Below are 23,135 nucleotides of genomic sequence, written 5' to 3'. Positions count from 1 at the left end.
ACAGATGGTGTATTTCTGTTGCCGCTATAACAACAAATACTAAAATCAAAATAAAATAAATATTTAAGAGGGGCTTCCATACAACAAACGTGATTTTTTTGGCCTTTTTTGCTCGTAATCAATAATAGTAGCAGGTAGGCACTTGAAACACTTACAATATTCTTAATTATAATTATTATTGTACTTTATTTAATTTTTAATTTTGCAGATTAGTGTACATCACTGACCTTCATTATACTTGTATAATGGAGATCAGTGGTGTACATACTTACTTAAATCAAAGACCTTTTCTTATGAATGACCTAAATAAATATTTTTATTGCTTGATAACTTTTTTAAGGGACGCTTATATGGGCAACTAAAATTGCTCCACTCTCGTCAACTTTGACGTCACGACTACAGCAAGCAATTTTCGGCAACAAGCAGCAACAATCAGCAACTAGTTACTAGGCAATACTGTCATACACGAGCCCATGGGATATTCGTCAATTCGTATCTCCGCAATTTATTAAAATTGCCCCATGTTGCTCCAGTAAGTTGCTTTAGATCGCTCCATTTGTGTCGCCGGCAATTAATTGCCCGTGTAAGCGCTTCTGTAGATATTAAAAATATTACATACTTAATTGCCATTTGTGTCAATTTTGACACATATTTAGCTGAAGTTTAAACACATGATATTAATTAATGATATTATAATTTTATATGCAACTTAAATTATTAATTGAAACAGTATGTCTGTCTGTTCGAGTGAATCGGAAGATGGGCCGTCTTCGGAGCGTACTCTGGCGATAATCAAGCCGGAGGCGTACGATAACGCCGAAGACATCGAGAATCACATACGGGACAAGGGGTTCACCATACTTGCGGTACTTTCTGTTGGTTTATTGTTAACTAGTTAACGGCTCCATTAGAATTAATGATTTTTATTATTTCTAATGGAGGTGCAAGGGCGTAGCCATGGGGGGGCGAGAGAGAGAGTATATACATTGATATCAGAAGTTAGAATATTCTTATTACAATCGTCATCGACTCGACTGTACTGTACCAGGCGTTTAGATTTTTTACTGTCCTCAATAATATTGCCCGCCTTCGTCATAAGCTAGCGACGCCCTTGTGGAGGTGTCTAAGTTTTCTTTTTGAGAAATCTGTTTGAAAATCAGTTTGCTAATAAATGGTAGCCTTTAAGGATAGAGACGGGACTCTCATTTAAAATTTTAGGATTTCCGCTCTACGCAACAAGACTGCGTTACTAGTCGGTAATACAGTAAAATAGCGTCCCGTTTCACTGAAGCTCCAAGCTACAAATATCTAGTTTAAAAGTAAGTGATACAAAAAGAATATACCTACTCAAACAGGGAGTACTCAGTACAGCGACCTTATTCAAATTTATCATACTTTAGGCATTTTTTGAATATGATTTTTGATTTGGCGATTGCATTAATAGAGTAAGAGCCCGCGAGGGCCAGACCTTCCTTCGTTTCGTAAGGGTGAAGCCAAACGAGCGTAATTTTGAGAGTCGCAGAATTTCGGCTGGCAGAAATTCTGCTGCATTCAGTTTCATACAAACGACCTGTTTGATTCACACGAGCGTAATTTTGTAAGTCATGATTTGTATGAAAATATATTTACGCGACCGAAATTCTGCAACTCACGACTCACAAAATTATCGATTTTTAAATATTATTTAAAATTCGTAAAGCTGAAAGTTTACCTGTTTGTGACCTTTACAGAGGTAAGAACGACCAGCAACTATGGAGTAACTAAAGTTACTTTAAGAGTTCTTAGTAGGTAGTAGATAGACCTTCAGAACTGGATACTAAGTAACCGCGACCGAAACTCCATAGTTGCTACTTGCTGGTCGTTCTTACCTCTGTAAAGGTAACAAACTAGTAAACTTTCAGCTTTACGAAACGAAGGGAGGTCTGGCTCTCGCGGGCTCTTGGTCCGTAAGCGCTGGTCCGAAGAGGCGGCGCGTGAGGGAAGTCGGAAGGGTTGTATGCAAAATGAATGGGCAGAGAGCAGGGCTGACGCACTTATTATTCCACGTCACAGACAGCTCTCGCCTCAGGGCTGGTACACCCTCTCGTTTATAATTAATAATAATAATTATTACATGCAAATATAATTAATAATAATAATTATTATTATGGCTGTAGTCAAAACCGTGAGATATAGCAGGGAACGTTAAACTTATTTTGTGCTTACCTAAAACTTTTTAATCGGGACTTAAAAGTCCCGATTAAAAAGTTTTAATTATAATGCAACGCGAAAGTTTAAAATTATTTGGTGTTAATATAAAGCACGTCTCGTCTCTCCAGTTCCAAGGTTTTTAGATTTTTTTTTATTAAAGACTGAATTAGTAAAATACAATTATTTTCAACTATAAAAGAATAGTGTAAATTATAAAGCTCTTAAAAACTGTTGACTTTTCTGTCACAAACCTACAATTTAATTAATAAAATGCTAAAATGTTTATGCTAAAAAAAATGCGTGGCAATTGGCAAAATGTACGGTCACTTCATTCGCTCATTAGATGTTGCGTAAAGTGTACTATCCAAAACAAAATATTATCACATTATCACATAAACCTTTATAATAGTGGACTTCTCAAATATATTTTTTTTATGAAATAAGGGGGCAAACGAGCAAACGGGTCACCTGATGGAAAGCAACTTCCGTCGCCCATGGACACTCGCAGAGCTGCAGGTGCGTTGCCGGCCTTTTAAGAGGGAAAAGGCTAATAGGGGAGTTTAGAGAAGGGAAGGGAATAGGGGAGGGTAGGGAAGGGAATAGGGTAGGGGATTGGGCCTCCGGTAAACTCACTCACTCGGCGAAACACAGCGCAAGCGCTGTTTCACGCCGGTTTTCTGTGAGAACGTGGTATTTCTCCGGTCGAGCCAGCCCATTCGTGCCGAAGCATGGCTCTTAAACGTATATTATTATAAGCAGGAGGCAGCCCTGAGTCATAATTAAATCTTGAGCGCCCCTCGACAGTCGCGTGCGGTCACTGCTGTTATCTGCGGACTCCGAAAAACTCATTTGCCTACTGCCGGCCGCCGGCGACGTTTCGAGGGCCGCTGTGCATCATTACTGTTATTGTATTATTCCTTTTTTTTATGAAATAAAGGCTGCAAACGAGCAAACGGGTCACCTGATGGAAAGCAACTTCCGTCGCCTATGGACACTCGCAGCATCAGAAGAGCTGCAAGTGCGTTGCCGGCCTTTTAAGAGGGAACAGGGTAATAGGGGAGGATAAGGAAGGAAAGGGAAGGGAATAGGGGAGAGTAGAGAAGGGAAGGGAAGGGAATAGGGTAGGGGATTGGACCTCCGGTAAACTCACTCACTCGGCGAAACACAGCGCAAGCGCTGTTTCACGCCGGTTTTCTGTGAGAACGTGGTATTTCTCCGGTCGAGCCGGCCCATTCGTGCCGAAGCATGTATTCCTGTCGCAGAGTTAGGGCGCGATCAGAGTACGTGCGCGTGTTCTGCGCGGGTTGTACTATAGCGTATGGGAAAACACGCGCGCGGGCTCTGCGCGGGTTCAGCGCGTGCTGCGCGCGTGTCTTCCCATACGCTCAGAACACACGCACGTCTTAACTCTTATCGCGCCCTTACACAGAGTAAATGTAAGGACTGCTTATTTACGATCCACCGTTTCGATATATCGCAAGTGAAAGTTCACTGTGAACTGAGAAACGCATTTGCGATGGATCGAATTCAGTGTTCGCAATGACGTGGATGATATTCCGCCCATATATTGTAGGTGCCTAAGCAAATTTTATTTTCTTCTTAGGTAGACTTTACAAACAAGTAGGTAGGTATTATACTTTAAATATTGTTAACAAACACATTGTTATAAAGATTCTGGATAGGTGCATTTTAAGATACTGCATAGCTCTTTTCCATAAGTTGATAAAAAATGTTACGCAATTTAGCTTTACCGCGGCAGTCCTCGAGTGCCACACGTATTTTTAATTATTTAATAAATTGTACAAACATAAAGTGACGTTAGGACGATATTAATTTTGTCTGTATAATAATATGTACGTTTACATTACAAAAATGAAGCGTGTGCCTTATCTACCATCTACCTTCGGTCTAGGAGGGCGATGGGATCGTAAATGACTCAGTACTCGTATCTACCGGTACTTATAAAGTGGGCTCAGTTTAATTAATAATTTCTAAAATTACTTTGTCAATAATTGATATATACTTATCATCATATTAATTTGCACAGTAGACTGTGGGCGCCGTTTACATAATTTGAGATAACACTTAAATTAAAAATTGGAAAGCAATGCTGTAAATCAGCGATTCTCAAACTTTTTTGGAGCGGAACCCTTTGACATTTGTGACGGACCCCCCAAAAAAAGAAAGTTTTGCCTTTGCATGAATGGGGATTGTCCAAAAAAAATCACATGTACTTTTTATATTTTTTTTTCGTTAAAATAGGGTATTTTAAGAATATAAATTAAATAATTTTGAAATTCATTGGCTAGTTTTTTCTCAATAATTTTTTAAAGTTTCGCTCTGACGTCATCATCGGCCGCCAATTGACCTGTGCATATGTTTTAAATTTCCTTTCAATCTTATTTATAATGGCTGGTTCGTCAAATGCAAGTTCTCATTATGTGAAAGCTGATACGAGAAGCTTACCAAAAGTTCGAAACGTAATGTTGGTCGAATTTATTGCTAATTTAACGCCATTGAAGGTCAAACAAAGGTTAAACGTATTTGTTCAAAAATATAAGTAACTAATGGATATTTTTTTCGTTTATGTACAGAAAAACTATCACTGACCTTATTCCTCGAAATGTTTTTGTAATGAGCAAAATTTAAAAAAAAATGGACAATCCCCATTATCTCCATGCTGGTATCTGATGAATGATGACTGATGAGTCATGACATTTCTAAAAACAATTTATGTATCGCTCGCGAAGTGCGAACAAACGTGCCTTTGCCCCAGGAGGCAAAGGCCCCGCGGAGAAATGTCAATGTCGCGTGCCCGTGAACTTGTCTCTATATTGAGGGAGTTCGATGTCAGACTCACTTACTCTGCTGTGTAGTGTGACAGACGTGCGAGTAAGTACGCGGACTTATGGCTCGACGATCTTAATCGCCTGTGTGTCAGCAAAGAGCCGCGAGCCGCGAGCCTGGGGGCATGGTAATCCAGTATAAGCGATTCTCGAATCTCGTGTGTCACCGACGCGAGCCGAGTAAGTTCGCGAACTTAAAACCCGCGTACTTTAAGGCCCGTATAAATAGTCGGTACTCAAGATGCATCTCGGTCTCAAGACACGGTTCACGCTCTGTGATTGGTTGGCTGTCAAAATTTGGACCAATCACAGAGCCGAACCGCGTCTTGAGACCGTGTCGCATCTTAAGTACTGACTATTTATACGGGCCTAAGTTCGTACGTCTGTCAGACACTTTATGATGTTATGCTCCTCCCACCTACGTATTGAGTTTTTGTGTAAGAGCGTGGCTACGCGTGAAATGTCTCCAACTCGAATGCCCCACTGGGTAACTTCCACTGGTTCCAGCGTCGCGAAGTTCGTCTGAGCCCCGAGGAGGCGGCGGAGCTGTACCGCGGTCACTACGGCCGCCTCCACTTCCCCCACCTCGTGGCGCAGATGTCCAGCGGCCCGATCGTCGCGCTGGTACTCGCGGCGAGCGACTGCATACAGAAGTGGAAGACGCTGATGGGGCCGGCTAAGTAATCTGTGCTAATATTATGAGTATTGTGTCATGTGTGTTATGTACTCAAAAAAGGTAGGGTGTAGGTTAGGGGTTCCCAATTTTTTTCAGCCTGCGGCGCAGTAACACAACACAATATTTTCTCACGGCGCCCTACTTTACCTAGCTAAAAAAATATACATAAATAAACATCTTTAATGATTATAGTCAGGTGAAGCAGATAAATAATAATGATTAATGAACAAATACCTATTTACTTAATCATTTAGCGGGATTCATAATATTATGTATATTTTTCCTGTATAAAAGTTTAGGTATGCATTTTAGGACTCAAAGACCAAAGTACCTATAACCTAGCAAAATAGCGTCCTCTGCTTCGGCCTATGAGTAATATTCTATTATAGCATGGTGAAATAATCTTCTTGGGTGTAGAAACCAGTAGAACCTTAACCAAAATGATCCAGAGTGATGGAAGCCCAGGCGTACTGGCCGGACAGCCTGCGCGCGTGCTACGGCCGCCGCACCAAGCACGGAGATTACTTCAACGGCCTCCATGGAAGCGAGAACTTGGCTGAGGCGTATCGCGAAATACATTTCTTCTTTCCTTCTAGTAAGATGTTTGTTAATTGAAGACGTGAGTGGATGAAGTGGCCAGTGGGTAGAGCCTAACATTTTACAACATAAGAGCAATTCTTGTACTCATAGTTTACCTTATAATTTGGCACAAATCTTGTAACTTAACTTCTTCATCATGTAGCTATTATATATCTAGCTACACATAGAATCCATTTTTTTTATTTCAAAATATCATTTTCCCGGTCATGAAGCCCCCATTTATGCAAAAAACGAACATTGTCAAATTGTTAGTTACTCACTTCTTCCACTTGTGTCTTTTATGCTAGTAATTTATTTGGTCTCTCATCCATTTCATAATGAAAACACTTACGCAACGTAAAAAAACATTTAAGGTCCGCTGCCTTTGTCTGCGACGTTTCCAATATGGCCGACAAAGACAAGGCGACGATTTTGATGAAATTTTTTCTAATGGGGGTTTCGGGGGCGATAAATCGATCTAGCTAGGAATCATTTCTAGAAAATGTCATTTTCATCGTAAATTGAGCAAAGCTCGGTCAAACAGCTAGTATACATAATATAATAAATCCAGCCTTACGAGTTAGGGCGCGATCAGACCAGACGTGCGCGTGTTCTACTATAGCGTATGGGAAAACACTCGCGCAGCACGTGCTGAACCCGCGCAGAGCCCGCGCGCGTGTTTTCCCATACGCTATAGTACAACCCGCACAGATCACGCGCACGTCTGATCGCGCCGTGTTGTTTTTAGTAAAAGTAATAAAATAGTTACACGGTGGATACCTGTACAACGTATTTAGTAACAGATTAGGACAAATCAAAGCTTTTCCATAAGTTCTTATAGGGCATTTTTTTCAGTGGTGGTCGGTCCAATACTACGTAAATGGCAGATCAGCGACTACATCCACAAGTACCTTGCGCCGACGCTAGGGCCGGCGCTGACCGAGCTAGCCCATAACAGACCCGCCGAACCCATACTGTGGCTAGCGGAGAAACTGCGCGCTAGCAACCCTAATGAACCGCGGATGGAAAAAACCAGCAATGTGAAGTGTCATACTCCTGAACCATCAGAAGGCTCCTGTGACTGTTCGCAATAGTTTGATGTGAAATAAAGCATCATAATTAGACATCGGATTATATGCATTTGCATACTTGCATATGCAAATGCATATAATGGCACTTTTTTGGCGTTAGTGCATATTTTGGCAAATTTTCGTGGATAGTGCATATTTCAGCCGCAGTCTCCAAACTAGCTATCATAATATACACACCGATGTCACGAAATAGAGTAGTACGATCGATCAAAAATCAAAATACTTCAAATATTTGGCCCCATCCTTATAATTAACTTTATTTAACAACATTACAAATAAAGTAGGTAATGAACTTCCATGGGCACTAAGATTTCAATCGGAAAATGTTGGTAGAAAATTATTGGTAAGATAAGAAACAAAAATCCTGGATTTGATGGAATGATGAATTTTGGCGCATTTATTTACAGCACCACCGAAAAACTCTTAAAAAACCGTAAATTTTAACAATAAGTCACTTTTGATTGTGCATATTTTGTGCATATTTCGGCTATTTTTTCGTGCATATTTGCATGCATATTTCGACACTTTGGTCGTGCATATAATCCGATGTCTAATCATAATATACAATGTTTTTTAAATTCTTATCTTAGGTACATGTAAATGCCACGCAAATAAAAGATCCATAGCATTTTTATCCTTAAATTCTGCCCTTTGTCAAGTGTGAAAACATAAATATAGTCTGTCAAAAAAGTGGCAACATCGTAGTGCCCTTTTTTTCTTATATTGATTTGAAAGGGATGGCACTACGATATTGCCACTTTTTAATTTCTTCACTTTTTTAACCGACTTCCAAAAAGGAGAAGGTTACTCAATTCGACCGTATATAATATGTTCTTTTTTTATGTTTGTTCGCAGATATGTTTGTGGACCGATTTTCAAAATTCTTTTGTTGTTGTGTAGGATACAGCCGTCATTTGGTACCATGGTCACCAAAGTGGTGATCTGATGATGCAATCCATGAGGAATCGAGGGGACTCCTTGAAATTTATATGAAAACATCTAGTGATTTTAACTTTTTCTGAAGGATTATGAACATACGCTTGACGCTTCCAAAAAATAACATTTTTGCACCAGTGTATACCCTGGTTCCGAGAAGCTGTACAGAACTCTTGAATCGTTATAGATACAAGTTCGGGGGGTTCGGCGTTGTTTTAAAAACGGGAATCATATACTACTATGCAAATTACTTTCATCATCATCATCGTCATCATCATCAACAGTACTATACTAAGCTATTAATTAAAAGTGAATATCATAACGAAATTATTGTAACCTAAACTAAACATACAGATTTCGAGTATCATTTAATTAATATGCGGGTGGCTTAGCCCCCGCCCCCTACCTGGGGGGCCCAGCCCCCCCAAACCCCCCCCCCTCCTATAAATGTTGTCGCATCGTTAGTGTTGAGCTTTGCCGTTATTTAGGAGCAAACTAAGTTATTAATTAAAAGTGAATTTATTGTAACCCATATCAAACATATCTATACTTTTTGAGTGTCATTTAATTACCATGTGGGGGGCTTCGCCCCCGGCCCGATCTTGGGGGCCCCCAAGTCCCCCTCTCTTGTAAATGCTGTCATGTCGCCCCAGAAGGTACTTGTGGGGGCTGCGCCACCAAAACCCCCCCCCCCCCTCATCTCACCTGTAAATGCTGTCGCGTCGTTAGTGTTGACCTTGCCCCCCCAAACCCCCCCTCCTGTAAATGTTGTCGCGTCGTTAGTGTTGACCTTGCCCCCCCCCGCAATTCTGATAGCTTAGCTATGATAGATAATGGATATAGCTAAAAAGAGAAAAATAATTATTTTTAAACAAAAAATAAGTACGAGGGTCAGTAAATAAAACCACAATTTATTCCCTTATTTTTATTTTCCAATAGCTTACAAAACATGCGTCTTATCACAGGCTTAATTAAGTGTATTGGTTGAAACGTGCTTAGGTTATATTAAGATGAGTTCAACTAACTTCCCTAAGATGAGACCATAATATACCAAATCACGGGTATGAACTAAACAAAAGAGAATGAAAATAAAAACATAAGAGATTTATTATTTAGAGATTGTTAAGTATCCAAATCTCGAAAAAGAAAAGTATGGAAATTACGTACAAATAAAATTCTTAAAGCAATTATTTACCTGGAATTATACATTATACAATATTCTATAAACAAACCTAGTATATGATGCATATTTGGCAAAAAAAACTTGACTTATTGCTAACTAGAGAGATTACGAGTAATGATAAAAAAACTGCAGTCACCCCGTTTAACTGAAATAATACAAAAATACATTGATTCCGCGATTATTATTCAAATCCAAGAGAATACAGTCGCGACAGAAGTAAACACGTACGATTACCGCAATTGTGATTAAAGAATGGTCTTGTTACCAGACGGATACTGGCTACTGGAATGTTCTTTCCAGACCATATTATCATTTAATTATTATGATTCTCATAATAATTAAATCATCAGTAGTCAAGGAAGTATGTATGTAGGTTATTGACTAAAAATTTAATTATGAGATTGTGGTTCGATTGACCTTTTTAGGTTGGGTTGCACCAACTAACTTTAACTACAATGCAAAATCAAATCAAATGTCAAATCTTTGGTTAAAGTTATAAAAATGGACGCCATCAAGACGCCATATTTAACCATAACCATAGAGCTCGACAAGGTTTTAAATGCACGTGGCGAAAAAAGGAACTAATGCTGTCATCATACAAAAACGCCATTTTTGACAGTTCTCCTTTACCAGCAGCGCCCCCGCCCACGTTCATTTATAACCTTGTTGGACCAGCTGTCATCTGTCAATTTCTCCGGTCAAAGTTAAGGTTAAAGTTAAATTAAGACTGGGTTGCACCAACTAACTTTAAATATGGCGTCTTGATGGCGTCCATTTTTAACTTTAACCAAAGATTTGACATTTTGCATTGCAGTTAAAGTTATAGTTAACCATAACCATAGAGCTCGACAAGGTTTTAAGTGCACGTGGCGAAAAAAGAAACTAACGCTGTCATCATACAAAAAACGCCATTTTTGACAGTTCTCCTTTACCAGCAGCGCCCCCGCCCACGTTCATTTATAACCTTGTTGGACCAGCTGTCATCTGTCAATTTCTCCGGGCAAAGTTAAGGTTAAAGTTAAATTTACCTTAACTATAACCATAACTTTAACTTTAACCACGCCTCTGGTGCAACCCAACCTTAGCCTTAACTTTAACATTAGCCACGCCTCTGGTGCAACCCAACCTTAGACTAGACTAGCACTGTATTCTGTTAACTCAAGAAAAAAATTGAACTCTTATACTCGTAAAGACACAGACTATTATAGATTCATCGGAAAACCTTTTGGTAACTCTCAGAATGATAATCGCCAACTATTTACGAGTTCGATGTCAATCAACAGGGGGTCGATGACCTCTACGGTCAGAATTCAGCGATTTGAGAATAGATAGCAGAATAACTCACGTTAGTTCCCGCCGTACATGCGCACATATGCGGCGCTGTCGGCGGCGCACATGCCGATCTTCTGGCAGACCCCCTTAGTGCCGTACGTCTCGATCAGGTGGATCACGCTCTCGCCGTAGATCTCCAGCATAGTGTGGCACTGGAATAGGGGTGTCGCATATTAAAATACTAGCTGTTGCCCGCGACTTCGTCCGCGTGGACTTCAGTTTATAGCGCGCGATGTCAACAAAATTGGTGTCAAAAGCTTTTATAAAATAAAACCTGGTACCCCTTAAATCTAAACACCCAATAACAGCTGTGCAGTGTGCACATAACTTATTTCATTTTTTTAAATTTAACTTTATTTATGCCAAATTTTAAAGTATATTTAGCCCCGCAATTACACAACTTTACCCATAAACTATTTATCATCGATAGGTTTAAGGTTACGTCACTGCATATATAAAGTATTGAGTTGAGTTATTTAATGACGTTTATAAGAAATAACAATCAAAAAAATCGAAAACTCAATGCAAGATGATACCACCTCTTATAGAAAGACGTTTGAATAAGCGTCAGCGCGATGCAGGAGATCGCACGGCGCCATCTATTATGAATTTTTGGAACTAACTTAATTTGAACAAATTTACGCATTTTCACCCACTTACAACCCTTTTTTCCAGTTAAAAAGTAGCCTATGTCCTTTCTCAGGCTTTAGACTATCTGTTTTTTTTTTTTATTTTTATGAAATAAGGGGGCAAACGAGCAAACGGGTCACCTGATGGAAAGCAACTTCCGTCGCCCATGGACACTCGCAGCATCAGAAAAGCTGCAAGTGCGTTGCCGGCCTTTTAAGAGGGAATAGGGTAATAGGGGAGGGTAGGAAAGGGAAGGGAAGGGAATAGTTGAGGGTAGGGAAGGGAATAGGGTAGGGGTTAGGGGATTGGGCCTCCGGTAAACTCACTCACTCGGCGAAACACAGCGCAAGCGCTGTTTCACGCCGGTTTTCTGTGAGAACGTGGTATTTATCCGGTCGAGCCGGCCCATTCGTGCCGAAGCATGGCTCTCCCACGTGCAAACACTGTGTACAAAATTTCATTACAATCGGTTCGGTAGTTTTGGCGTGAAAGTGAGACAGACAAACCGACAGAGATACTTTCGCATTTATAATATTAGTATAGATTGGAAACTTTACGAATAAATATTGGAAACTTCTAAAATGTTGGAAACCTCTGAAAATTATTGGAAAGCACAGAAATTAAACAATAAAAACCTTCAAATAGTTAAGCTGTTAGCGAACTATGTTAAGCGAGGATAAACACCAATTAATGTTAAATTAGGACGGGATTTCGTAAAAAGCGTTAAGGACATACTATATTTTTAAGCGTGGCTTCGCATTACATTAACTGCCTAAGCATCTACACTTTAAGCCGGGTCCAGACGAGTGTAACGTGTAATGTAACACGAATTCTACGTGTGGACGGCACTACGAGCATTACATGTAACGGGGTTTATCCATCGGCTGTCGGTTTTCGTGCGAGCACAAAGGTCGTTTGGACAATTCGCTTTGAGTTCGTGTGCCTTCCACACTGTTGACGCTAAATTATACGTAATCCTACATTACACGTTACACTCGTCTGGACCCGGCTTTAGCCATTGTTTCGAGAAAAACATACAGAAGCGACTATAGTAAATTTATTTAAACTGGCAGCAATTACTTATTAGTAATAAGGCCACCATTGTGGTATACTGTAGTTATAAACAACTTCTTAGCGTGTGCACAATAAAGAATATTTATTATTACTTACCCTATTGTAAAAAATATTATAATAGTAGTAAAAATTCTCCATGTCGGTAACACTCACCCTATCGTAGTACTTGGCGGGCAGCAGCGAGCAGGACTTCTCCACGATGTGTACGATGTTGCGGTCCACCTTGTCGTTGCTCAGCACCTTCTTCACCGCCATCACCACAGTCTCGCACACCGCGCAGTCCAGGATCTCGGCTGGAATATTTAGTCATTATTAATTAAATATACTAATATAGAAAGTGCGCTCATGTTTCTGTCTGTGTATCAGTTTCATTACGCTTACGCCGCTGAACCTATATGTGTCCCGGGAAACAACAATGGTTTTTATACTGGAAAAGAGTGCGGTCCCCGCAAGATAAAGAAGATACGGCGCAAATATTAGTCGCGGGAAACGCCTCACCTATTTGCTCTCATTACGGCTATTAACATAGACTATTTTCTATTATTTTTTTCAAAATTTTGTTGTATTGTAGTTCTTTAAAACTTAGGGCCTGTTTCATCAATTCTCCACAAAGTGCTGGACATGTTATCCACAACTTTTTTGACAGATTCTCCATACTTTATCTGTCAAGCTAAATGGTGAATAGCCTATCCGGCACTTGTCAGGAAGTGGTGAAATAGGCCCTTAGACTCGTTATAATGACACTCATGTTCCCACTCGATAAACGGATTTCGGTACAACGAAGTTGCAATATTTTTATGCCTAAAAACACTAATTCTAGAGGGGGTTATATACCTTTAACCCGATCGAACATCTTGCCGTCGCACAGCTTGATCTCGCGGCAAACTTCATCGGCGTCTAACTCCTGGGCGAGCAGGCTGATCACGAGGTCCGCGTACTTCTCCACGAACTTGTCACACTCGGAGCGGACAGACTTCGGCATGCGCTTGCACACACCGTGGACTACACGCTTGATCTCGTCCTGTAATTGAAATTTTTATGTTTAATACAGTACGTAAGCTCACGAATAAAATATAAAAACTAACACCCTTACTATTTAAAAATATTTACTCAAAGGATAATTATCATATATGTTGGAAAATTGACTTGACCGACCTTGAATAGTTAATATAGTTTAAAAAAAAAATAGTTCCGTCGTTGAATAGGTACAAAATCCTTAATTGCTATCTACTTTAGGAGTATTTGTAAGATATCAATAATATTATATTTGAGCTCGTTAGACATATAAGAAACGAGCAATAGTGGAGTCTCCTCCACGACTTTATTTTAGCAAACACTCACATCGTTATGCTTGTCCTTGATCTGGTCGTCGATCTCCTTGAGCACGAACTCGCACATGACGCACGCGGTGTTGGCGGATAAGGCGCGTGCCGGCTGACCGTTCACCGTGTCGTCCGGGATCTCGTTCGTTGCTGGAATATTGTTTAAAAACATTGTTTTAAACATTTTAGGATGATTTTAGTCTTGAGCCGATCGCATACGCACCGTCGGCGCTGACAGCCCAAAATGCCTGAAATTCTAGGAAGCATTTTTGAATAATGGCGGTGTACGGAGTCATTAATTCGGTATCGGCTTATTTTCATTTGATCAATGCTATACACCTTGCTCATACCTCAGTTATTTATGATTGTTTCAATGCAATATAATAAAAAAACTAGTGCCCATTTCAGTGTTTTTTGTGTCTTATTGCTGGTAGCAAGACCACCGACACGCACTATACCCATGAAAGTACTAATAAAAACAGTTATACAAAGAATTGACTTTACGATGTTTTGCCGAGCGAGTTTTCAAAATTAGCCACGAACAAAACAACAAAGAATACCATTGTGTAAATATTTATCAGTTATGCTAAGTACTGACATACGGTTTTGCTCGATAGTTTTACTCCAAATCGAGCAATAACCACCGTGTGGACCGCAAAACTGACAGCTCAAAGGCTCGCTTCGAGCCGGCTCGATGGAATTAAATATGTCAAATATGTCATTTCCTTCGATTCGGAGTAAAACTATCGAGCAAAACCGTATGTGAGTACTTAGCATTACAGAGACTACATACCAATATCGCCGCCCTCTAGCATATGAGCGGGCAGCATCGGCTTGCGTCTGTTGTTCCTGTCTCCACGCAGCTCGGGCTTCTCATGGTACTTGTCTATAGAAGTCAGCTTCAGTGGGTCGATTCTCGAGTCGTCCTTACACAGCTTGAGGTAGACGCATATCTCCTGAGCGTTCATATCCGCCACCAGCATCTCTATGAGCTGTTTCGTGTATGTGTCGACGAAGTCTACGCATTCGGTGCGCAGTTTCGCGGACAAGTGGTTGCAGAGACCGTCGAGGGCTTTGCGAATGTTGGCCTGAAAAATTGGTTAATAAAAAAATCTCCTAGTCCGTGTGTTTTTAAACTAGATTTATTTATTCGAATATTAACAAGATGAGGTACGGATATCCAGCAAAAAACACACCAATTCCATGGGATACAATACAATATAACAAATAATAACAAACCTTCAATAAGAGAGCGTATTTCCCCTACAAGGCCGCCAATGCACTTGCAGCTCTTCTAATGCTGCGAGTGTCCATGGGTGACGGTTGTTGTATTCCATCAGGTGACCCGTCTGCTCGTTTGCCCCCTTATTTTATAAAAAAAACATATAGATATCACTTACTTCACTTCTGTTGTTCTGCAGCATAGCGTCGAGCTGTTCCACGGCGAACAGGCACAGCGGGCAGTTGGACTTGTCAGAGTTGATGGCCACCCGACGGACCTCCTCCGTCTGCGCGCACAGATTCAGCGCTGGGCAAACCTGCAAAAATAGTAACATATTATTATTACTGAATATTAACTTACTAGGGGTCCGCCTGGCTCCGCCCATACATAGCCTATAGAACTCAGGGACATCTTAGCTATACATTGGTGAAATAATTTTTGATATCGCTCCAGTAGTTCTTGAGATTATCTCAGGAACTACTGGACCGATTCTTCAAACAAACAAACAATATAAGATAGCACATAATATAAGATTTCATCCTGAAAAAATGTAAGTTTCTCGCGCATTAAAAAAAGTTTTGCGCGATAAATCTGATACAAAATACACCAAAGAAAGTGACGCACGATGGTAGAGAAACACTTGAATGAATTGAAATGTCTCATGTTATGTAAATACAAAAAGAGACTTATAATAATATTATAAATCTTTAAGAAATATTTAAGAAGATATATGAAAGCTCGTTAAGGGGGAGACTAACCCTAAAGTGTCGATTTTATAATTCATTTTTATACTTGAAAATAAGCCCCGAATTGTTTCATTTTATAAAATTAGATACTACATTATATTTCCGAGAATTCGATCTGAGCAAAAACACGATATCTTAAAATTTTCTCGATAGAAAAAAATCACAAAAATGAGTCTAATTTTCACGAATTTTTAATTTATTGTCATAACCGTGCATTGAACTAAGTTGATATTTTAACACATTGTTTAAAATTCTATCATTGAGAGATCGACCTAGCGGATTTTTAAAATGTTATATATTTATCGAGTTACTGAGAAAAAACGAATTTGGCGATGAATTTTATACGTGGGAGAGCCATGCTTCTGCACGAATGGGCCGGCTCGACCGGAGAAATACCACGTTCTCACAGAAAATCGGCGTGAAACAGCGCTTGCGCTGTGTTTCGCCGAGTGAGTGAGTTTACCGGAGGCCCAATCCCCTAACCTATTCCCTTCCCTACCCTCCCCTATTCCCTCTTAAAAGGCCGGCAACGCACCTGCAGCTCTTCTGATGCTGCGAGTGTCCATGGGCGACGGAAGTTGCTTTCCATCAGGTGACCCGTTTGCTCGTTTGCCCCCTTATTTCATAAAAAAAACCGCGTCGTTCTTTTTCACCTGGCATATGAAAGACGGGCGTGCGTGTGAAGAGAGAAGGACGATGTTTGATTTTTGGGGTTAGTCGCCCTCTTAAACGTTTCACTTCCAAAGTAACAAACGATTTACATTGCCGTTTTAGAAAATGTAAAACGACTTTTTAATTATTACGTCTCGAATTTCAAAAAGTCTCATCTACTGATCACTAGATGGCGCTTATGAGACTCAGCATTAGATAAACTTGGTTTATTTGAACTTCATGTAAAATTGCTAGGCACTAGGAAAGTGTCGTAGCCACGTATAAGGGTCAATTCAGTAGCTCTAAAAAGCTATAGTATTTTTCGATAGTCGATACCGACTACCGTAAATTTTTAGTATGGAAAATTTTACAGCGCCTCTAGTGGTTATTTACGGAACTAAAATCGCCATACTAAATATTTACTTACTATACTTATTATCGAGTATCGATAAATACTATAGCTTTAAACTCATGGCAGAGCTACAGAACGCAACGCGACGTGTAGACCGTAATTGCATTTTTTAATTTGTATCCAGGATTTGACAGATTCGCAAGACGTCTCACGCAATTAAAGTCTGTCAATTCAGTACAAATTAGGGCCTAGTAATCACCGGGAAGCCAACGCGACGTAGTCTGTGATATTACCATGGCAACGTCCAAGCAACGTCTGGCGTCTCTACGTCGCCGCAAAGCGCTGTTTTTCTTAAAGTTAAGTTTGAAAACACTTCTTTGCGGCGACGTAGAGGTCACACGGTAACGTCACTATGTCGCGGTGGCGTCCCGGTGAGTTATGACCCTCAGCGTCGTCGGTCGTAGTCACGTAAAGGCTAACTCACACTAGCGGGGTCGATCTCCTGCACCAACAGCGCGATGACGGCGGGGCCGTACTCGGTGACGAACTGCCGGCACTGGTTGTTCATCTCCTGCGGGAACACGTTGCACGCGTTCTCCACTGCCTTCTTGATTGCCTCCTGAAATTGGAAAATAAAATTACTATTGATAGGCTTTTTAATAATAAATGACATAAGCAGTAGTTTATAATTTATTTACTTTGAATAGACACCAATACAAAATTTAAACAGTGGACAGATATTTAAAACACATAAGTAATGTAGAAGAGCATGAGGAGTTTTAATCGTGGAAAAATGTACAGTCCCTGCGGTGGCCTTTACAATGCCCTCCACATGTTCGTTTTCGTCTATAATGGCTGGTTTACACGTAATAAGTTGATAAAGTAGTTAACTAAATTTTAAAGTTATTAATTGCATGTAAACACAAAATTTAGCAGCAAGTAAGTTTATTATACTATATTACAAAATTAAGTAAATACTAAAGTAGATAATAATTAGAATTTAGTATTATCAACGTACGTGTAAACCGTATTTCCATCCATTCTTTCGTGATTCTGTAGTTAGTACCAAAATTAGATACTAGATGTCGCTCTCATGGCCCTACATCGCGCTATCGGTGTACTGAGACAAGAAGCAGATTATGGTCCTTGGATCACTTGAGAGTCACCCTTATTATTATTATTATTATAATTTTTGACGCCCTCAGCTATCGCTGAGAGGTAATAAAAGAGTTGATCCATTCACGAAAAGCTTGAAAAAAGTTTAAAAAAATCAAACCATTTCTAATATGATAATGGCATTTGCCCGATACACAGTATTTTTTAGGGTTTCGTAGTTATGTTGTTTGTTTTACAAAAAAAAAAAAATATTAAAAAAAAAATATATATATATATATATATATATATATATATATATATATATATATATATATATATATATATATATATATATATATATATTTTTTTTATCCACACCATTAGTGTCATAGATATTATATATATACATATATATATATATATATATATATATATATATATATATATACCAGGGTGTAACAAAAACAAGTGATAATAATTTATGGTGTGTACGTGTTCCCTGTAGAGAGTTCACTGTGAAAGTAGCAGCGCTGAAAGACCAAAAATTTTTTTCACTTTTGTATGGGGAAACTCGTGACGCTCGGGCCCTTGCCCATACAAAAGTGAAGAAAAATGTTGGTCTTTCAGCTCTGCTACTTTCACAGTGAAATCTCTACAGGGAACACGTACACACCCTAAAGTATTATCACTTGCTTTTGTTACACCCTGTATATATATATATATATAATATCTATGACACTAATGGTGACACGATTGTTATTATGATTACCAATAAACAAAGGATCCATCATTGAATTTGGTGCTATAAAAACTTGTCCTTTCCGGTCTTAAAGTAGATATCTCCCATACGTTTAATATAAATCGGCCCAGCGGTTTAGGCGTAAAAGGGAACTTTGTTGAGCTGTTATTTAAATATTCGAGATGTTATCATGATCTGTTGAAAAAAATATTGAGCAGTTATTGAATTTAATGGCGGTTGATTAATTATTGCGACAGTAAAACAGTAATAGAAATCAATTAGTCGGTTATTTTATCATAACATATTATGTCAATTCTAAAAATAAATTTAGCAGTCCAATAACTGAATGAGCGGCAAGAATGATGGAATGAGCGGTTCGATAAATAGTTAAGCAGATCACAGCGAGCGGTGACATCCGAACCCAAATTCATTGAAAAGGTAGGTAAATGTTCCAAAATAGTATATCCCACAATCTGTACATTTCGTGGTACACTTTACGGAAAAACAATCACGCCTATTGATTTGTGCTTTAACATAGTAATTTTTATTTATAATATGTAGATGTGTTATCATCAGTCAGTCAAGGTGTGATGACGAGAGCCCTCACAAAGTTCGGCTTTCAGTTAGTAAAATAAGTAAGTATTTACCTCAGTGTTATCATCGCTGAGTTCGACCTGCAGGTAGTGCAGGAAGTACTGACAGAATGAGCACACCATCTGGTTCTGCGGGCGCGACACGAACATGCGCTCGATTGGCAGCGGCTCCTGGCCTACAATCTGTACGTTGGCCTGTTTCTTGGGAATTTCCACGCGACCGACCTGCGAACAATTATTAATGGAATAAGGGCCTGTTTCACCACTTTCTGATAAAGTGCCGAATAGGCTATTCACAGCTTTTTTGACAGATTCTCCATACTTTATCTGTCAAGTTAAGTGGTGGATAGTCTATTCGGCACTTCTTCAAAATTGTACGTAATTGAGAATTAAAATTCTTTATCTCAAAAACTACTGAACCGATTTTGACGAAACTTGCAGTATTCCCTACGGACTTGTACTTCCGGAGATATGCAAACATAAACAGAAAATCATACATTTTTTTATACGTGGGAGAGCCATGCTTCGGCACGAATGGGCCGGCTCGACCGGATAAATACCACGTTCTCACAGAAAACCGGCGTGAAACAGCGCTTGCGCTGTGTTTCGCCGAGTGAGTGAGTTTACCGGAGGCCCAATCCCCTAACCCCTACCCTATTACCTTCCCTACCCTCAACTATTCCCTTCCCTTCCCATCCCTACCCTCAACTATTCCCTTCCCTTCCCATCCCTACCCTCCCCTATTACCCTATTCCCTCTTAAAAGGCCGGCAACGCACTTGCAGCTCTTCCGATGCTGCGAGTGTCCATGGGCGACGGAAGTTGCTTTCCATCAGGTGACCCGTTTGCTCGTTTGCCCCCTTATTTCATAAAAAAAAAACATTACATTTTTGAAATTTGGCACATTTGTTCGGATGCTGATATAGACTAACATAATATACGAAAACTAGGCAGTTCTAGAAATATAACATACATACGGGTCGAATTGATAACCTCCTTTTTTGGAGTCGGTTAATAATGATACTCTTAACCGTTAAAACAGTTTTGGTGTAGAATACGAATTTCTAAGATGGTTTTCTGCTTATTGACTGAACTCACTGAAGTAGTTTCTTTTATTATGTAGTTTAAACATTAACAGTAGGTAGTAAAATTCTTTATCATTAAATTTTACCTACAAGTAGGCCTCAGTTTCCATGTACTTACATTCTTATTTTCATTGCTCTTAGCTTCATCAGTGCCGATTAATTTCTCCGATAGAGGCACGGCCTTGATCGTTAGCTCAGCAGGCAGGAGCGGGGCGATTTCCACTTGAGTGTTGTTACTGCAGATACCAATGAAGCCACAGATGGTGGCCGGCTTCAGCTCAGACACGAGGTAGTAATAGATCTTATCGTGGTACTGTTCCACCAGGGACAGGCACTCGGATTTGAACTCGCCCGAGTGTTTGCAGAGGCCTATGTAAATATGGATAAATAATGTAATCTTATATATAAAAATGGACTTTCAAATGTGTTAGTCGCGCTAAAACTCTAACGGCTAAACGGATTAGGCTGATTTTAGTCTTAAAATATTCGTAGAAGTCCAGGGAAGGTTTTAAAGTGACACGAAGTTCACCGGGACAGCTAGTAAGTAATAACTATTAGAAGAAACAAAAACTGCAATATGTCCGTAGCAGTTATACATACACGGAAGTTCGGCATGATTCCGCCTACTATGTATTTTAAATTACCGATGACACACTATGCCGAAATCCCGTCACGTTATATTGTATGCTTTTGACATTGCTGACTATATCATGCCGAATTTCCACGCGGAACTCGGCATGGTGTGTTTAGACATTAAATGTACATATGAAACTCAAAGATAGAAGAAATCCAAAACAAACATTCGGTGTGATATCCCTACTGAAATAATGTCTATGTATTTTTGTCACTGCATCATTTCTTTAACAACTTGATAGTACCTATTGCGTACTATAAACAAAAACTCTGTAATCCACTACATTTCACCGACTATAAACAATTACTCACCAATCATAACTTTATGGAACTCGATCTCAGAGGTATTGGCGACCAACGTGTCCCGCATGTGCTTCACTACTTGCTCGCAGAACTCACACGGCACATCACTGAAAGGTAATAGTGAATATTAATACCGTTTAGAGACGTTGCAGAGAAACTAGACTATAAACGACGTTTTCTACGCAACAATTTTCGTACTTCAGAAAACATTTTCTGTGTCATACAAAGAAGGCAATGCACTGAGGCGAAAAATGTTAGTTTTGCTGGACTATAACGGTAAATGTATTAATTCCACATTGAAATACAACGTATATATCACGAGCCTGTAGAAATTCGTTAACAGATCCCTGGCTACTTCTAATTCGCACACAGTTGCATGTGAAAGCAGCGTGTTGTAATAGGTTAGTGTAAGTACGTTTTTCTAAGAGATCCGTAACCGTAATTTATTATACTACTAGCGACCCGCCCCGGCGTCGCACGAGTATAAAATATATATCCATTGAAAAAATGATTAAAATCGATAGCCTATGATCCTTCATGTGGTCTACTTCTTATCTGTGCCAAATAACATAAAAATTGCTCCAGTAGTTCGCGAGATAAGCCCTTTCAAATAATTTCCCCTGTTTTTTTCAACATTCTTCTATTAGTCTTAGCATGATAAAATATAGCCTATACTCTATAGCCTTCCTCAATAAATGGGCTATCTAGCACTGAAAGAATCATCAAAATCCGTTGCGTAGTTTTAAAGATTAAAGGGAACAAAGGGACATGAGGGAAAAAAAGCTACTTTGTTTTATAATATGTATAAATAAAAGCGTGGATATGATCGAAGAGATTTCAAACCACAAAAAATACTTACTCGGTAGCCTTCAACGAGTCCAAATTCTCCTCATCAGGGAAGGTGTACAGGTTGTGTGAGTGGAACTGGTAAGAGCACTGACCGTTGATGTGACAGACCGTCTTGGGTGTGAAGTCCTTGGCCATGCCGTCCAGAATGTTCTCATAGTACTTGAACACAAGCATCGAGCAGGAATCTGATAGAGAGCCCATTTGACCGCATACCTGGGATACACGGAAATAGAGTTATAATGAAATAGAAAGATGTAAGGAAGAAATAAGTTATCTTTTTAATTTTCATATCAAATGCGAAAGATGATTGGTTTATTAATTGGTGGGAATGTAAAGACACTTGAATATAACTGTAACAAGACACTGTTAGAACTCAGAGTTATATTTATGTAAACACATTTAGGCCGACCTAGACCATTAAACCTTTTGATATTAACTTAGTCATTAAAATGCACCTAACGGCTAACCTATCAAGTATCAACTAACACCTAAAGGGTGGTTTACACTGGTGACTAAAGTAGCACAACTTTGCCCGCACTAAATGGCAAAAAATTGCCACCTTTTTGCCATTTAGATGGTCGATCGCCGTGCTGCCAAAGTTATGCGGTTTAAGTCACCCGTGTAAACCCCCCTTAAGTAATCAACCTTACCTATACCCGTACTACCTAATCACTAATGTGTTAAGCAATAAAATAATTATTGTAGAAAGCAACAATGATCTTACTTGCAGCAATCCGACCAAGAAGTTTTCATAGCTGGCTGCATCGAACCTCTTGCGTAGGACGCCGACAGTACGCTTGCAGGTAGAACAGTCCTTCCTAAGCTCCAGAGTTGCGTTCTGAAATGAGAAAATAAAGGATATAAATGCAGTTACAGGGTTAAGTCCATATGTTTAAATTCAAATTAACCCTGTAATAATTAAATAAATCTAATTCACTTCGAACTTACTCCACGCGAGCCGTCGACTCAAGCCATACTATAGCGTGTGAGTTTTGCGGTCCACATGATA

General features: G+C 39.5%; 2 protein-coding genes across 2 annotated transcripts in view; one reads left to right on the top strand and one right to left on the bottom strand.

The window, feature by feature from the left end:
• Positions 1–697: 697 nt before the first annotated feature.
• LOC121735183 (nucleoside diphosphate kinase homolog 5-like) lies at positions 698–7,409 on the top strand. The gene is made up of 4 exons (XM_042125906.1): positions 698–866; positions 5,544–5,716; positions 6,162–6,307; positions 7,147–7,409. The coding sequence occupies exons 1-4, from the start codon at positions 732–734 to the stop codon at positions 7,383–7,385; spliced, it is 693 nt and encodes a 230-aa protein (XP_041981840.1). The 5' UTR covers positions 698–731; the 3' UTR covers positions 7,386–7,409.
• A 1,819-nt stretch (positions 7,410–9,228) lies between these two features.
• LOC121735180 overlaps positions 9,229–23,135 on the bottom strand; it is a 31,671-nt gene continuing 17,764 nt past the window's right edge. Inside the window, exons 9-21 of the mRNA XM_042125892.1 lie at positions 22,851–22,964; positions 22,137–22,339; positions 21,287–21,384; positions 20,460–20,710; positions 19,312–19,482; positions 17,315–17,449; positions 15,260–15,397; positions 14,653–14,947; positions 13,879–14,009; positions 13,372–13,558; positions 12,691–12,830; positions 10,847–10,985; positions 9,229–9,646 (exon numbers count right to left, since the gene is read on the bottom strand). Of these exons, the coding sequence (XP_041981826.1) occupies positions 10,848–10,985; positions 12,691–12,830; positions 13,372–13,558; positions 13,879–14,009; positions 14,653–14,947; positions 15,260–15,397; positions 17,315–17,449; positions 19,312–19,482; positions 20,460–20,710; positions 21,287–21,384; positions 22,137–22,339; positions 22,851–22,964 (2,001 nt within the window). The 3' untranslated portion in view covers positions 9,229–9,646; position 10,847. The remainder of the gene's footprint in view (positions 9,647–10,846; positions 10,986–12,690; positions 12,831–13,371; positions 13,559–13,878; positions 14,010–14,652; positions 14,948–15,259; positions 15,398–17,314; positions 17,450–19,311; positions 19,483–20,459; positions 20,711–21,286; positions 21,385–22,136; positions 22,340–22,850; positions 22,965–23,135) is intronic.

The sequence above is a fragment of the Aricia agestis genome, chromosome 2 (assembly GCF_905147365.1).
Source record: "Aricia agestis chromosome 2, ilAriAges1.1, whole genome shotgun sequence".
Classification (NCBI taxonomy): domain Eukaryota; kingdom Metazoa; phylum Arthropoda; class Insecta; order Lepidoptera; family Lycaenidae; genus Aricia; species Aricia agestis.
This window is presented reverse-complemented; position numbering and strand designations above follow the sequence as displayed.

Bases quoted from the DNA above. Each gene is read 5' to 3' on its own strand.
- LOC121735183 (XM_042125906.1), top strand. From the start codon at position 732: ATGTCTGTCTGTTCGAGTGAATCGGAAGATGGGCCGTCTTCGGAGCGT. The intron at 867-5,543 runs GTACTTTCTGTT...CACTGGTTCCAG, and splicing joins AGGGGTTCACCATACTTGCG to CGTCGCGAAGTTCGTCTGAG. The intron at 6,308-7,146 runs GTAAGATGTTTG...CATTTTTTTCAG, and splicing joins ACATTTCTTCTTTCCTTCTA to TGGTGGTCGGTCCAATACTA.